The sequence below is a fragment of the Populus euphratica genome, unplaced genomic scaffold (assembly GCF_000495115.2).
Source record: "Populus euphratica unplaced genomic scaffold, PopEup_1.0 scaffold1189.1, whole genome shotgun sequence".
NCBI lineage: Eukaryota > Viridiplantae > Streptophyta > Magnoliopsida > Malpighiales > Salicaceae > Populus > Populus euphratica.
The window spans coordinates 31,018-44,912 of NW_011501056.1; the positions used below are offsets into that span (position 1 = coordinate 31,018).

A 13,895-nucleotide genomic window follows, 5' to 3' on the forward strand; every position below is an offset into this window, starting at 1 on the left:
ACACATTAAAGATTACAAGGATGCACAAAGGTATAAGCTCGTTGGTGAAAAAGGAGCAAAGTTCATGGGCGACTGGACTTCTGGAGACAAATTCTACTTAAAAAGTCTTTTGGATAAAGCCTATTGCGTACTGCAAATAAATCTAAAACAGCAACCTAGGTTTCTTACAGATTCATTAGTTAATCCATGATTGCTGACGCAGAAAGAACCTGCCTAACTTATCTCAGACACAAATAATCACCACAGAACATCCCTGTAAGCAACACAGGAAAAACCAGAACTGACAGATTTCAGTTGCAATAATCAAAACATAGACCCAGGTGAGGACTTAAGAACAAACCAGACACAAACAAAATGATCCCCGGCAACTATACCATCTCGACCATAATCTGTGTCTCGTCCATAATCTCTACGATAATGAACCTCACACAAGTTTATAACATAGCAAATGAACTAGGTGCTCCACAGTTACAATATGTTATACATAAAAGAAATACAAGCCAGCAAAATAAGACGGATACAGAGTTCTCACTCTTAAATCAGCCACTCCACTAGATTCTGGTTTCAAGTCTCAGACAAAAGACCAGTTTATAAACATAAAGCAGATGCAATGCGCATTTTCTTCATCATTCAACACTTTCCAGGCCACAGCTCTTTCATATGAAACTGGTCTGCCCATGCTTGACAAACAGATACCACCTTGAAGACAAGTAAAACCCTAGCAAGAGAAAAACATATATAAGATGATGACATTGAACCTACCAAAGCCAGGCCAGGCTACCCACTACAATATCTTATGCGGGGAAAACTGCCCAAAGCATAAGATGTTATTCTTTAGCATATCATGCTTCAATACTACATTATTTTTCAGACTATTACACGTACTTTATTGATGGAATAATCTCTACACAAACATTATTATGGTTCATAGTTTATTGATTGATGTGTGCATTTGCCCGAACATGTTAGGTCTACATGCAGAATAAACTTAGATTTGAATAGAGATTTGCTATCAGCTTGGTAATAAACTTCCAAATATAAATATGAAGTGTGCCATTGTGGGAAAGAAAGGTTTTGCGTTTATTGTTGAGTTTGATTTTCAATTGAAAAAAATACAAAACATGTATCTAGGAGGTCAACCCCAATTGGCCAGTGCAAATTGAGTCGGGCCAAACATTAAGAAAAAAATGAGAAACCTAAAGAAAAAAACAAGGGCAAATTTGTAATTTAACATGACAGATGGAAATTCAATCTCCTCCCTTATCTTCTTTCAAAATAAATCGAGGTTATTCAAGCAAATCAACAAATCTAGAATTATAGAAAATTTAAAAAAAAAAATACAAGCATCTTAGGACAATGAAATTTTTAAATGATAGATTTATGTAAATGGTTGCTACCAAACATATACAAAAACACGCCAATTTGGGCTTGCAATGTTGTGATTGGTTTGACTGCTGTGTTGTGTTGCGGTACACAATTTGTTGAGAAAGTAACATCTGTAGACGCAGTGTTGGGTGATTGGCTCCTGAGCTTTTAAAAATTTATATTTTTACTTAATAAAATAGGCCCCAAAATAAACAGTTTTGCTTATGGTTAAGCCTAGGCACCCTGCTTTGATCTAAACACAAAGCAATTTCCTTTCAAAATGCTATGTATTTTGCTTTCAAAGCAAAGTGGCCCTTAACCAAACACTAGTGTAAGACCAAAAGCAATTAGATGGGCAATAACTACTTGTGATAAATGAGAAACCAAAAATAATAAAGTGGAAGAAATGAAAGCTAAAGCTTGTTCTTAAGCATAGTAATTATTTTGTCCTTTTGTGGTGGCATTTGGAGCATATAAATCTCAATTTAACCTGGATTCATTTTTCCTTCACTAAGATTTAAGAGAGAAGGGAAAACCTGTTGCATAATCTGTGGGAATTCTGAGCAGAGAGTTTTTCTTCCATGATCATCAAATATCTTTTCCAAAGTTATGTCTTGCAGTGCAACTAAGGTTGTCTCAAGCATGTCAAGTCCAGCTTGGTTTGCAAAAGTAAAGATGGGCAACACCTGCAAAATTCACCCAAGTTCAAGACCAAATTCCTTTGAATACAAATGGTTAGCAACAGAGCTGAGGCAGTACTTCAGCATAATAATGGCATTTGAATTCAGACCTGAATACAAAATAGCAATGCATGTTAAACAAAAACACTGACAATACTTATTCAACTTGCATTATATGCATGAAAAATTAACTCTAGGAACATGAGAATGATAATAATATTTTGTTGGTTCAACATGTTTTCTAGCACATGACAAATACGACAAGATATGTCCAGAAATAATCATTTATAACAGACTCCAAAAACTTCAAGTTACGCATGCACGTAACTGTATAGTAGAAGATAGACCATATGCCATATTATAGAAGTTTCTCCTTTTAAAGGTAACAGGGAACATTCATGGGCAGATTTGCCTTTGTTCAATTTAATACCATGTTTGTGTAGGTCCCCATATTCCTAAATCCTTGTCCAACTATTCTATCATTAACGGCAAATGGAAAGCAGGATATATTGTTGTCATGCACACCTTCAGTGAGCAGCACATAATAGCATCTGAATGATGCCACAAGGTTTTCAGAATAGATTCACTTCCTTCGCCATTGGATTTGAGCAGCTCCACACCCAAATAGCTCCTGCAAAGTTGTGACCAAGTATTAAATAAAGTAACAAGTGTTCAGTCAATTAAATATCTCTACTGTCCAAGTTCAAAAAAAAATTTCTTTGGAAAATGTAGTCACTTCATAGATTATAGAAAAGCTCTTAACAGAAACAAGAAACTTGAAAGAATTTGTCCTTTGTGTTAGAGAATAATATAAATCATATCTTAAGATCTCTCCTAACAATTTAAACTTTTAGGTTGAGATGGTTCTTCGACATGGTATCATGACATGGTATCAGAGCCTTGATGACCAAATAGTTACGAGTTCGAATCTCACTATCCCTATTTATTTGATAAAAATCAAGTACAATGTAATATAAACCTGTGCAAGTTTCAAACCCAAAAGACTTTCACTTAAAGGGATGTGTTAGAGAATAATATAAATCATATCCTAGAACCTCACCTAACAGTTTAAGCTTTTGGATTGAGATGGTTCTTTGACACTTTGACCAAAACAAAAAATCAATTCTTTTTCAGTCCACATATATTTTCTCCGTGTATACAAATGAGAACATCCTATTAGAATCCAGAAAAAGTTTTATCAACATGTTCAAATTCATTATCATTTTAAAATTATGTAACAAAAGTAAAGAGAATTTAATAACAACAAAGAAATCTATTTCTCGTGGGAGAAGACAGGCTAGAATGACTTCATCATCAGGCAACATCTCAGATAATTAAATTGACTTGTTCAGCTGAATGCCCTGGATTATCACCCAGGTCACAAAATGACCCATTCTGATCAAGATAACATCTATGAGAGGGAACGACCAACGCACCTGTAGCTCTGGCAGATCCAACGAGCAAGTGTTTGTGCTTCAGGAGTACCCAGTGGTGACCGAAGACCAGCCTGTGAACCAAGATGAGAAGGAGATAGTGCTAATGCCACCCTCTGAACTGAAGATATAATGCTGCGGATATATTGCCGAGTCATTGATGCTACATGTTCTTGCATGTGGCTCTCAAATGCAAATTCAAAAGCGATTGTCATTACAGATCTTGTGCAACCAGAATTAGCAGAATGATCACTGGATGCTCTGTTTCCAGCTGGTCCGACTTCAAGAGCAGCCGCAAGATCTAAGGTACGATTTGGACTGGAGGCTTCCTGCATCATTTTTCAATGCATTAATTGACAGCCTAATAAATAGGCATGGAGAAATAAACTACTTCAGAATCAAGTAAGCTAACCTTCCCAGAATCAAGAGGAATGATGCGAAAACCAGAAGGTAAAAGCGGTGCATCATCAGCAAAAGTAGCGTCAATGGGAGCAAATATAAGTTCAGCACAAGCGCCAACAGCATTCTCATCCATTCCACAACAGAGCTGTCAAAGATGAACAAGTGGAGCAAATAAGAAGAGAACCAGAAGAATAATGCATGTCATCAAAAGATAAAAGACTGAAATGAATCAAGTGGTGCAATCTCAGCCCAGGTCTAATTAAGGATACTCAAAATACATAACCCAAACCAGGGGTAACTAGATTCCCCATACTTTACAGGATACCCAGGTGATTGGCAATTCAGGACCTCAAAAATATATTTTGGAAGAGAATTGGAAACATGAAGCAAATTTTCTTTTCATTTTAAACTTCTACTCTAAAAACTTGTTCTTGCTATGAAACCAAAATGTGATCTTTCAAAAGAAGGAAAAGCTGATTTCCACTAATTCCTATCTGAACAAAAATGGCCAATGGGGGAGATCTAAACGACTATTTCTGTCTTTCAAATTCTGTAGTACATTCCAAAATAGTACATGGTGGGTCCATTAAAAAAGTACATGAGAACTCTCACTGATTTCCCTCACTCCATAGCTTTGTTTGAAGATTGATCTGCTGACTTGGGGCAGGAAAAACAAGCTCGTCTTGCCTAAGAGAGAAACACAGAAAGCATAGAAAAGAAAGGTCTTACTTGCAAAAGAAACACATCTCTGGGCATTATTGGATCTTCAGGAGAATGGCCAACACCTTCCAGTTTTATGACCTCCAGGAACTAATGAACACAGCTTATCAGATGCAAGACAAAGGTGAAAATAATAAATATAACACCCATGTTGAACTTATGATACAAGGCATTGTCCAAGCTGTAAAAGCATGATCAAATGGATACCTCTTCATGCTCAATAGTGTGAGCCAGCGGAAGTATAACTTGACCCCCAAAACTTCCAACTCGAGAACCTTGTAAGCTAAAAGGACCAACTTTAACTGCTGCAGCTGCATAGGCATCGATATTGTTATCTGCCCATTCTGACCTGTGCTCTCGCAAGAATCTGAGAAGGATTGCAGGAGGGACATTCTGAAAAAGTAAAGTGCACAGCATGAGGAAAAGATGACAAACAACAAATCAATGACAAGGCACAGGAATAAACAAAAAGGAAAATAAGATTCAAATTATGACTTCATTAGAAACAAATTGTCAGCCTTTCTTTGTATTCAATTTTATGAAGTAGATATACTATGCATCTATCTCTTGGTATTGTAAAAAACAATCCATAAATAAAGAACAATACAATTCCCTATTGCAAGAACCTAAATGTTGAGGTTACATATAAGACACATGGCGCACAATTTACCTGTAAAAGCATCGATGCTTTAGCACACAGCACAGCACTGCTGACAGCTGGAAACCCATTAGTGAAGGAAAGATTTGAACCCATCAACTTGTCAGGAGATGAGTTCACGAGGATAGTAACATCATCCATGCCATCATTTCCGATCATTGACCATCCCTCATCACTAAATCCATTGAGAGCCTCATTAAAACCCCTGCCAAAATTACAATAGATTCTAACTGGCAGATCATTAATGGATTGAATCAGTTACTATCAAACAATAGAAGATATTAATACCTGCTCAACCTCTGGCTCAGTGCTCGTAAAGCTGCAGGTCGTCTGCCCCAGTTGGTCACATTAGACTGAGAAGCTTCCTGAGCCATCTGCCGCAGCTGGCGTAGAGCCTGAATGGAAAGGATATACATTATTGAAATATCAGTCCCTATCTGGTTCAGAAGTTACACTTGCATCACCCAAACTACATCAGTGTTTCTGTACATCCATTAAATGTTCATGACATAAAAAGTAGAAAAATTGCTTACCACCATTGTTGTCTTTTGAGCAAGTACAGTTGAGGATTCATACAGAGGCCGTAGTACTTCAGGCACACTCCAAGGCTAGTTGAAGAAATCAGTAATCAAGTTATGATCTTGGGTCAAATAGAAATTCGACATCACAGTTTATAAAAAAATTAAAAAAAATTGTGTTCAGCACATCCTACCTCCAAATCCATGTGGTCAACTATGTGTATGATTGAACCGCCACCTTCACAAGGCCGTACCAGATACCCACTTGGGAGCATTTCTGCTCTCACAAAATGCTGCACTGGTGGCATGCTCGGGCCATTCTGAGTATTTTTCAGTGATCTCTCACATACCTGCATATTGCAGGAGTAGAAAGTAAATAATTCTACTAAATTTTCTAAGAATTACAAATTTCAAGAGTTTGGGAGCATACCACAAGGCTTCCATCTTCTAAAACAGAAGTATATCGCAACAACCAGAAGTCACGACCAGGTGCCAACGTAGTTGGCGCATAGAGCTATATCCTCAATAAAAAATATAAGTAATTAAATAATTGCAGCTATAAGGTTTTAACAGAAACAACAAATGCATGATGATTAGTCCTTTACCTGCATATAAAGCAGCTCAATGGTTCCACCATTTGCGGTGGGCAGCACATTAAGCACATCCACAGCTCGGCAATCACGAAACCATGATGGCCGATCCTTGAGGATTTCAGCAACCTGGAAGGAACACAATCTATTACATAACCTTGGCAACTCAGTAATGGTATGGCAAACCAAGTGCACTTACCCTTGTAGGTTCGAGACCCACTAGGCCACAAGCTCGTGCTCCCACACCAGTACAACCATGAGAAATAGCAATGATTCCACTGGAATCCGGACCAGGCTACACATTTGAAAAAAGGAAATTGTGATGAAGAAACAGATTAGAAAAACTCAACTTGGTGAAAATCAGTCGGTGGAATTCACGCATAATGCTAAAAATGGACAAAGAACAAAGAATGTATTTTCAGATCAAGAAATTCAAATCAAACCATCGTTTGAAAAAAGTTGATAGAATGTTCTAGCATTCAGTAGCCTGACATTATAGACGCTTGTAATGAGGAGATCAACTTAGTTCCATCTTTGCATATTTATATACTTCTTTAAATGCAAAACAATTAAAGAAATAAAATAAAATAATTTAGCTGATTAAATTTTGCAATTTTTTTGACAAGATAAAACAGTTCTTAATTTATGAAAGTAAAAAAAAAAAAAAAAGAGCACTGAGAGATACCTTCATTCCAGGCATTTGGACCCACTCTACAGCAGTTCCAGTAGCCTTTGAAAGAAACTCTGTTAAAGTCTCTTCTGCAATGGACAAAAGCCTAGAAAAAATACAAAGCATGAATTCGAAATTCCACACTAGCTCGTACGTACATACAACCAAGTGGTCACAAAGCACCATAACAGAAAAGGACCTAACAACCAGAACCCCACTAACCCTGCAGGACTAGCATCCCTTGGCGGATGCTGAGGTTTCAGGTGGTGTTGACCGCTTGTCACCACTGATTCACAGCTTGTATCTTTGGTTGCAAGCGGTGTCTGAAAGAAAACAAACCGTCTCTATCTCAATTTCCACATAATTCAACAGTAAATAAATAATAAAAATTCTTTCTCTAACAAAAAGAAAAGCGTTTACATTGCGCACCCCTTGATTGCTAAGAAGTTATAGCGAATAGAAATTTTTTTTTCCATATCTCATCAGCAATTCCAAAATTTCAATTTACTGTCCCTTTCAAGTTCCCAGTAACCAAGCATGTTATGATATGCAGCGGATGATATAGCAAGAAAAAAGAGGCAGAATTCTCACGTTATGGGTATGTTGGCGAAAGTATCCATTCTCATACACCAGCTGCGACACCTGCTTCTGCAATCTATCATTCTCCTCCATTAGAAGCTTGTTCATTGCAGTCAGCTTCCTATTCACCGCCTGGAGGCGAGACGCCTCTTTCCTCTGCTTCTCTCGACATCTTAAGAATATAACAAGCATTACAAAAGAATTCAAAGATAAAATCATGGAAAGATAGCAAATCCAGAATTTCAAAAATCACATTGTCCATCAAGGAGCATCCAGCCGGAGTACAAAAGTTAAAGGAGAAAAACCTTTCCATTTTTTTTCTTCTATACAAGCAAAGTACGTCTAATTAACATGTCAAACAAAAACGTTATAAAAAAATCGAAAATCTGTTTTCTTGGCTGTGAAACCAGTAATTTATTATTATACCTTCTATTTTGGAACCAAACTTTGATTTGTTTGGGCTCAATGTTGGAGAGAATTGGGCACTCCCTAATGAGCTGCTGGCGGCGAATGGAGCTGGGTTTGGGACAATCATGATAGAGCCTTTCCAGGGCTTCGACCTGCTCAGGCGTGTACCGGACATACTTGCCATTGTCCATGATAGGCTGCTTACCATCCTTGCAGGACATTGCCATATTCAAATTCAACCTCACAAATACCCACCGAATATATATTTGCAACACAACAACCACACAAGGTGGGGCGGGTTCTTTCCCTTTCAAGCTCCTAAATTCCTAAGGCCCGACAAGATCCCAAAGAAAACCCCTTGAGTGCCTCTTCTAACTCAACTACCTTCTTGTGCTTAATCACACCTTGAACCAACTTCGTGCAGCTTTAAATCCACCTACGTAACCTCTCTTAATCATAGATTACAACACCTTTACCAGCTTAAAGAAAGGAAAGGGAAGGAAGGGCCCGAACAAACACACACATACAGCTGGGAGACACTTGTTAAAACTCAAACGACCTAAATAAAAGTAAACTAAGCCCAGCTAGTCTCTCTTCCTTAACCAGAATTTGAAGTGCTTTTTGGATTTTTAATGGCCGCTGATTGTGAAATGTAAAGATAGAGAAAAACCCACAAGGGACAACGACGTCCAGGATGGATACATCGTTATCCTCCTCATCCTTGTATTTTGTCTACTTATCAGACAGTCCCCAAACACAAGAAGAGCATAAACCTTTCGAGATCAGAGCTCCACACCAAACGATCTGTCTCAGCCACAAAACCCCAAAACATTCACCAGCCAGAGAGAGATCTCTACTTTTGCGGCACCGCATGGCCGATCCAAACTTGAGAACCAATCGTCCCTAACCGCTGAAACATTTCCTTACAATCCCTTTTTGGCCCTCACTTCACTGGGGAAAGAAAAGAAAGAAACAAAACGGAAATTGATTCCTTTTTAATGGTGGCTTTGCAATATGAAATTGTAGAATTTGTTTTCTTCTTTCTCTAAATATCTTTACTGTTGAAGAAGAGAGGAAGGAAGGGAGGAAGAGGAGAGGGACAACCTTGCTCGTCGAAGGGGATTAGAACTTGGAACTAGGCGGAAAAAATGAAGGAAGGAACAACGGCAGTACTTGTAGTAGCACGCGGTGGTGGTGTGGTGGTGGTGGTGGGCAGTGACTTTGCTTTTGAGGATTTTGCTGTGTTGTCTGTCTGTGTATTATGTGTGTCTTTCTCATTGGTTTGTCACATTCGGCTTAGAGAGGAGAGAGAACAGCCTTTTCTTTCACTCTTCAAACTTCCTTTCCACTGTGTGGGGAAATGGGAAGTTCCTTTTTTTCTTTTCAGATGGGTGAGTTTTGTAATGACAGATATGTCCTTTCGGATCATTTTGGTGTGACAGTTAAAAATTGTTTTAGGTTAATTTGTTTATGATTGCCTGCCTTGGTTGTGTTCCTTATTATTCCACGTGCGTTGTTTTATTATTATTATTATTATTATTTAGTGCTAATTGTTGTAATTAATTAGGGTTTGAATTTCTATATATTTAAGAGGAATTGAGAGAAAAATAACCTTAAGATTAACTTAAAATGTAAATTATATTTTCTATATATTTTTATAACCTGGATGGGATCGAAGGCTGTCGTCGATGTTAAATACATGCTGACGACGGCAGGTATTTCAAGTAGATTTTAGGAGCAGAAGAAGTCAATGGCAAGGGAGTAAATTAGGTACAGAGAGAGGGGCAAAAAGAAAAGGGAGGGTAATAAAATGAGCGAATGGGAAGGGGGGGAAGCTTACGAGAAAAAGAGGAGGGAGGAACCATAAAGGCGCGGCAGAGGACAGCATGATGAGTTTTTGCATGCGTCCCTCTCGATTCATTCTTTAAAGCTGAAACCAAAATAATAAAAAAAATAAAAACAAAAATAAAACATTCCATCCATATTCCATGGTTGCCTAAACAAGAACTTGTTCTTAATTCTAATTCAAGAGTATATTTTATTTTTAAGCCTAAGAGTGACAGTAAATAATGCCACGTCATCATCAGGCACTGCCAATGCAGGCATGATATGCATGACATGACAAATATGGGAATATACAATAAATAAGAAAGATAAGTGATAGGATGTGATATGACATGTGCGATGGAAATATATATATATATATACACACACATGTGGACAGACAGGGTGGGTGGCTGATGTAACGTTGGGATGGGAAAGATAGGGTGTTGCTGCTTTGGAAACTCTTTCCACCTGCATTATATTTATCTTCAAACAAAAAAAAAAATGTATATATTAAATTATATTTTATGATATTGTTTTGTTAACGTTAAAAAATCTAAACAAAAATTATTTTGATTTATTACCGACTAAAAGGTATTTAAAAAAAATATTACACTTTAATATTAAATAAATACTTAGCATACATGGCATCGGTTTTAGTCATATAAAAAACATATTTTTTATTAATAAAAAAATTTATCTTTAAAATTCATTTATATTTTATTAATAAATCTAAAATAAAAATAAAACATATATATAATCTTGAGTAAAAATATTTTTTAAATAAAATTATAAAGTGGTTATAATTATAAGATTATTAACGCATCAAAATATTATTTCTAAATGTTTATAGTTGATTATCTATTTATTGGGTTTCCTAAGACATATACACGTAACAGAAATGATAAATTTAGAATTTATCGGGAGTTCTGAGCTTCCTATCAACAAAATCTAGAATTGTTTAAAGTTTATATGTATATTACTTGAATTTTTTCAGTTTCTAGTATTTATTTCAAAGTTAGGTTGTCACACATCACAAGTGGTCTAAATAATCGCCTCTAACAGTGAGAAATCTCTCAAAATATTTTAGAATAGAGAAATTATTATACTTATAAAAGCTAACTCTTTTTTTTTTCTTCTGGTTTAGGTGTTCTATACTATATTATAATTTTTAAAATTTATTTAATCAAGTCCTTATTTAATTATTTCTAGGTCTAGAATTGTAATATCCTGTATTAATTACATTTTATTTGAGAACAAATTAAAGATTTTTCTTTGATTCACCTAAGATAATGGATTATTTCTTAATTTTATAGCATTTAAGTTTTATAAATTAAGGACTATAACATAATTTATATAAGGTATTATAATTATAGACCTAAAAAAAATCAAGAGATGACTTGATTGCATAAATTTATAGATCTATCATGAAATAAAATATATGATATTATTTTAGGGGAGAAAGTGATATTTTATTATTTATAAGGTTATCCGATTAACAAATAAGTAGAATGTTATACCTCAGTTTTTATAGAGAAATATTTTACTGAATAATACAAAATGCCTGAAAATACAACAAAAAAAAAAGTCAACTTCCAATGCATACGCCTGAAAATACAAAAAAAAAAGTCAACTTCCAATGCATAGCAATCCCTCTCTTTTAAAATGCCTTCTTGATATTTTATGATCCAGTGATTTAGGTAGATTATTATTAGAGATCAAATAATTAGATAAGTTGTGATTTTAAATAATATAATTTTAAAAAGTTTATCAAATCTCAAAAAAAAAAATTAATATTCAAGTAATCTTTATTTAAACCCTATATAATTCAAGTTTGTCTAATAGAATCTTTGGGACTCCTAAGAAAAACTTTTAAGTTATTATTTTTATTATGTTATGTGTTTTAAAAAACTCATTCAAAAATCCATTGTCAATTTATCTATTGCAATTCCTCCATACATTTTAGTTTATTATATAATATCACAGCTATCATATTGATTAATCTAAAATAAGAAGAAAGTTAAGTAAATTATCAAACAATAAAGACTTATTTAACGAAGGGTAATAAGTCTCTGGACTAATAACCTTTAGATATTTATGAAAACATCATCCTTTCAATTAATTAAAATCTATTTTTTTCATTTTAGGTATAAGAATGGCAAAGTTAGCATCACATTTCTATCATAATTATGAAATTAATATGATATCATGATAACTATTGATCTAAACTTCTTTTAAATAGTTAATTAATTATTTGTTAACACAACAGACTAAAATAAAATATGAATTTACTCTCGTTAAATTGTTCACTAAACTATTCATACCTATATTTTCCTTCCAAGTCTTTTGAGATTTTTAGTTCTTATACTTTATTAATTGTATTTTGGTTGTTAAACTTTATGTATTTTTAATTTCATCATCTGAAGTTATGTTAGCATCGGTTTATGTTGTATGATTTATTTTGATTTGCATATTCTAGTGTATCTGATATGTCATATAATATTCCTCATTAAATTAAAGATAGATTTTATAAAATATAATTTTAGGTTTTTGTAAAAAAATAAAACAAAAGATAATATAAGAAATAAATAGAGCCTTTTCCATTTACGCTATAAAAATGTGTGTCGAAAAGTCCAATTTTGATCTCTTAAGTCTATTTTTTTATATTTAGTCTCTATTTTTTTAACTTTTATATTTCAATTATGAAACTTCATTAATGTTTCATTTCAATCCCTGGTTGTTAGATAAACAAATTACAATTAATAGTTATTATTTAGGTGTATATAGATTTATCTATAAAAGGAGAACTCAATAAAGGCAAGTTTTTACCTTCAATAATGTCTAAAAAGTATATCAATTCTTGATAATATTTTATTTGTATTTGATTTAATTTTAAGATTTTAGTTTGATTAAAATATACTTGTGTGATTAGAAATGAGGTTTTAGATGGCTATATAATGTTTTTCTATTTTTTAGACAAAGTTGGAATTTGAGTTTTCAGGGTTAAAAAACTTGAACCTAGATTTTTTAGTCACCATAATCATCTTTAGTGATTAGAAAATATTTAAAGTGGATGATGTGTCATCCATTCCATTTAAAAAAGATATGGGTGGATGACTTTTTAAGAAAGCCAACCCCTTGAAGTCTAAGTGTGTTTATGCTTTTCAAAAGTCTAAAATAGCATTTAAGTGGAGGGAGAGGGTTGAATTATAGTTTAGTTAAAAGTTTGATATTTTAAGAAATATAATTCTTCAACATCGATACAATAATCTTTTTACAGAATCAAGATTAAAAAAAACCTCTCTTCAATATTTTTCAAGGATTAAGATCTAAATCTTTTAATGTCTCATAACTAATATTTTCTCAAGTGGTTCAAGTGTCATGACACGACTAAAAGGTTGATGTCTTCTCCCAAGTGCAGGAATGTCGAAGTAATAAATAACCCGGCAAGACCGGGGTCGAACCACAGGGAGGTTAATTATACAAATTATAGACAACAATTATAAACAACAATAATAGCAATAACAACAATAACTATAATAATAATAATAATAATAACAATAATAATAGTAGTAGTAGTAATATTAGTAGTACTAATAATAATAATAGTAATAGTAATAAGTAGTAGTAGTAGTAGTAGTAGTAGTAGTAGTAGTAGTAGTAGTAGTAGTAGTAGTAGTAGTAGTAGTAGTAGTAGTAGTAGTAGTAGTAGTAGTAGTAGTAGTAGTAATAATAATAATAATAATAATAAAGAAAGAGAAGAAGAAGAAGATGATGAGAACTTGGAGATGAAAAATTAATGTAAGGATTAAATAATAATAATAACAAATGTCAAGGTTAGAGGTTCCACTAATGGTATATCAAACAAGTATAGTATAAACTCTTATTATTGAATTGGAAACCACACACAAAGGAGGTTCCAATCAGATTATATATTGTTAACATGATTACATTAGTCATCTTATTCAATTAATGCTAATACTTGTAAATCTCGTCAAGCATTCATGATTATAACTTATGTTAACAACAAATCAAGTTCCTTTCATAG

General features: G+C 34.1%; 1 protein-coding gene across 2 annotated transcripts; it reads right to left on the reverse strand.

Moving 5' to 3' along the window:
• Positions 1 to 239: 239 nt before the first annotated feature.
• Positions 240 to 9,393, reverse strand: LOC105117169 (homeobox-leucine zipper protein ATHB-15-like). Of its 2 annotated transcripts, XM_011014739.1 has the most exons (18): positions 8,042 to 9,393; positions 7,628 to 7,787; positions 7,259 to 7,359; positions 7,052 to 7,142; positions 6,566 to 6,661; positions 6,382 to 6,495; positions 6,207 to 6,290; positions 5,971 to 6,126; positions 5,792 to 5,866; positions 5,547 to 5,653; positions 5,271 to 5,463; positions 4,808 to 4,993; positions 4,610 to 4,690; positions 3,891 to 4,025; positions 3,482 to 3,807; positions 2,571 to 2,676; positions 1,902 to 2,051; positions 240 to 718 (listed from the first exon to the last, which is right to left on the reverse strand). In XM_011014739.1, the coding sequence occupies exons 1-18, from the start codon at positions 8,248 to 8,250 to the stop codon at positions 572 to 574; spliced, it is 2,517 nt and encodes an 838-aa protein (XP_011013041.1). In that variant the 5' UTR covers positions 8,251 to 9,393; the 3' UTR covers positions 240 to 571. The 2 variants fall into 2 exon arrangements, with proteins under 2 accessions (XP_011013041.1, XP_011013042.1); XM_011014740.1 differs by lacking the exons at positions 7,052 to 7,142; positions 7,259 to 7,359; positions 7,628 to 7,787; positions 8,042 to 9,393 and adding an exon at positions 6,810 to 6,900.
• Positions 9,394 to 13,895: the final 4,502 nt, after the last annotated feature.

Excerpts from the sequence above, each read along its gene's own strand:
- LOC105117169 (XM_011014739.1), bottom strand. The coding sequence starts at position 8,250 with ATGGCAATGTCCTGCAAGGATGGTAAGCAGCCTATCATGGACAATGGC. Across the intron at positions 7,143-7,258 it reads AGGGATGCTAGTCCTGCAGG|GCTTTTGTCCATTGCAGAAG; the intron begins GTTAGTGGGGTT and ends TATTTTTTCTAG. Across the intron at positions 5,464-5,546 it reads CTGAGCCAGAGGTTGAGCAG|GGGTTTTAATGAGGCTCTCA; the intron begins GTATTAATATCT and ends TAATTTTGGCAG.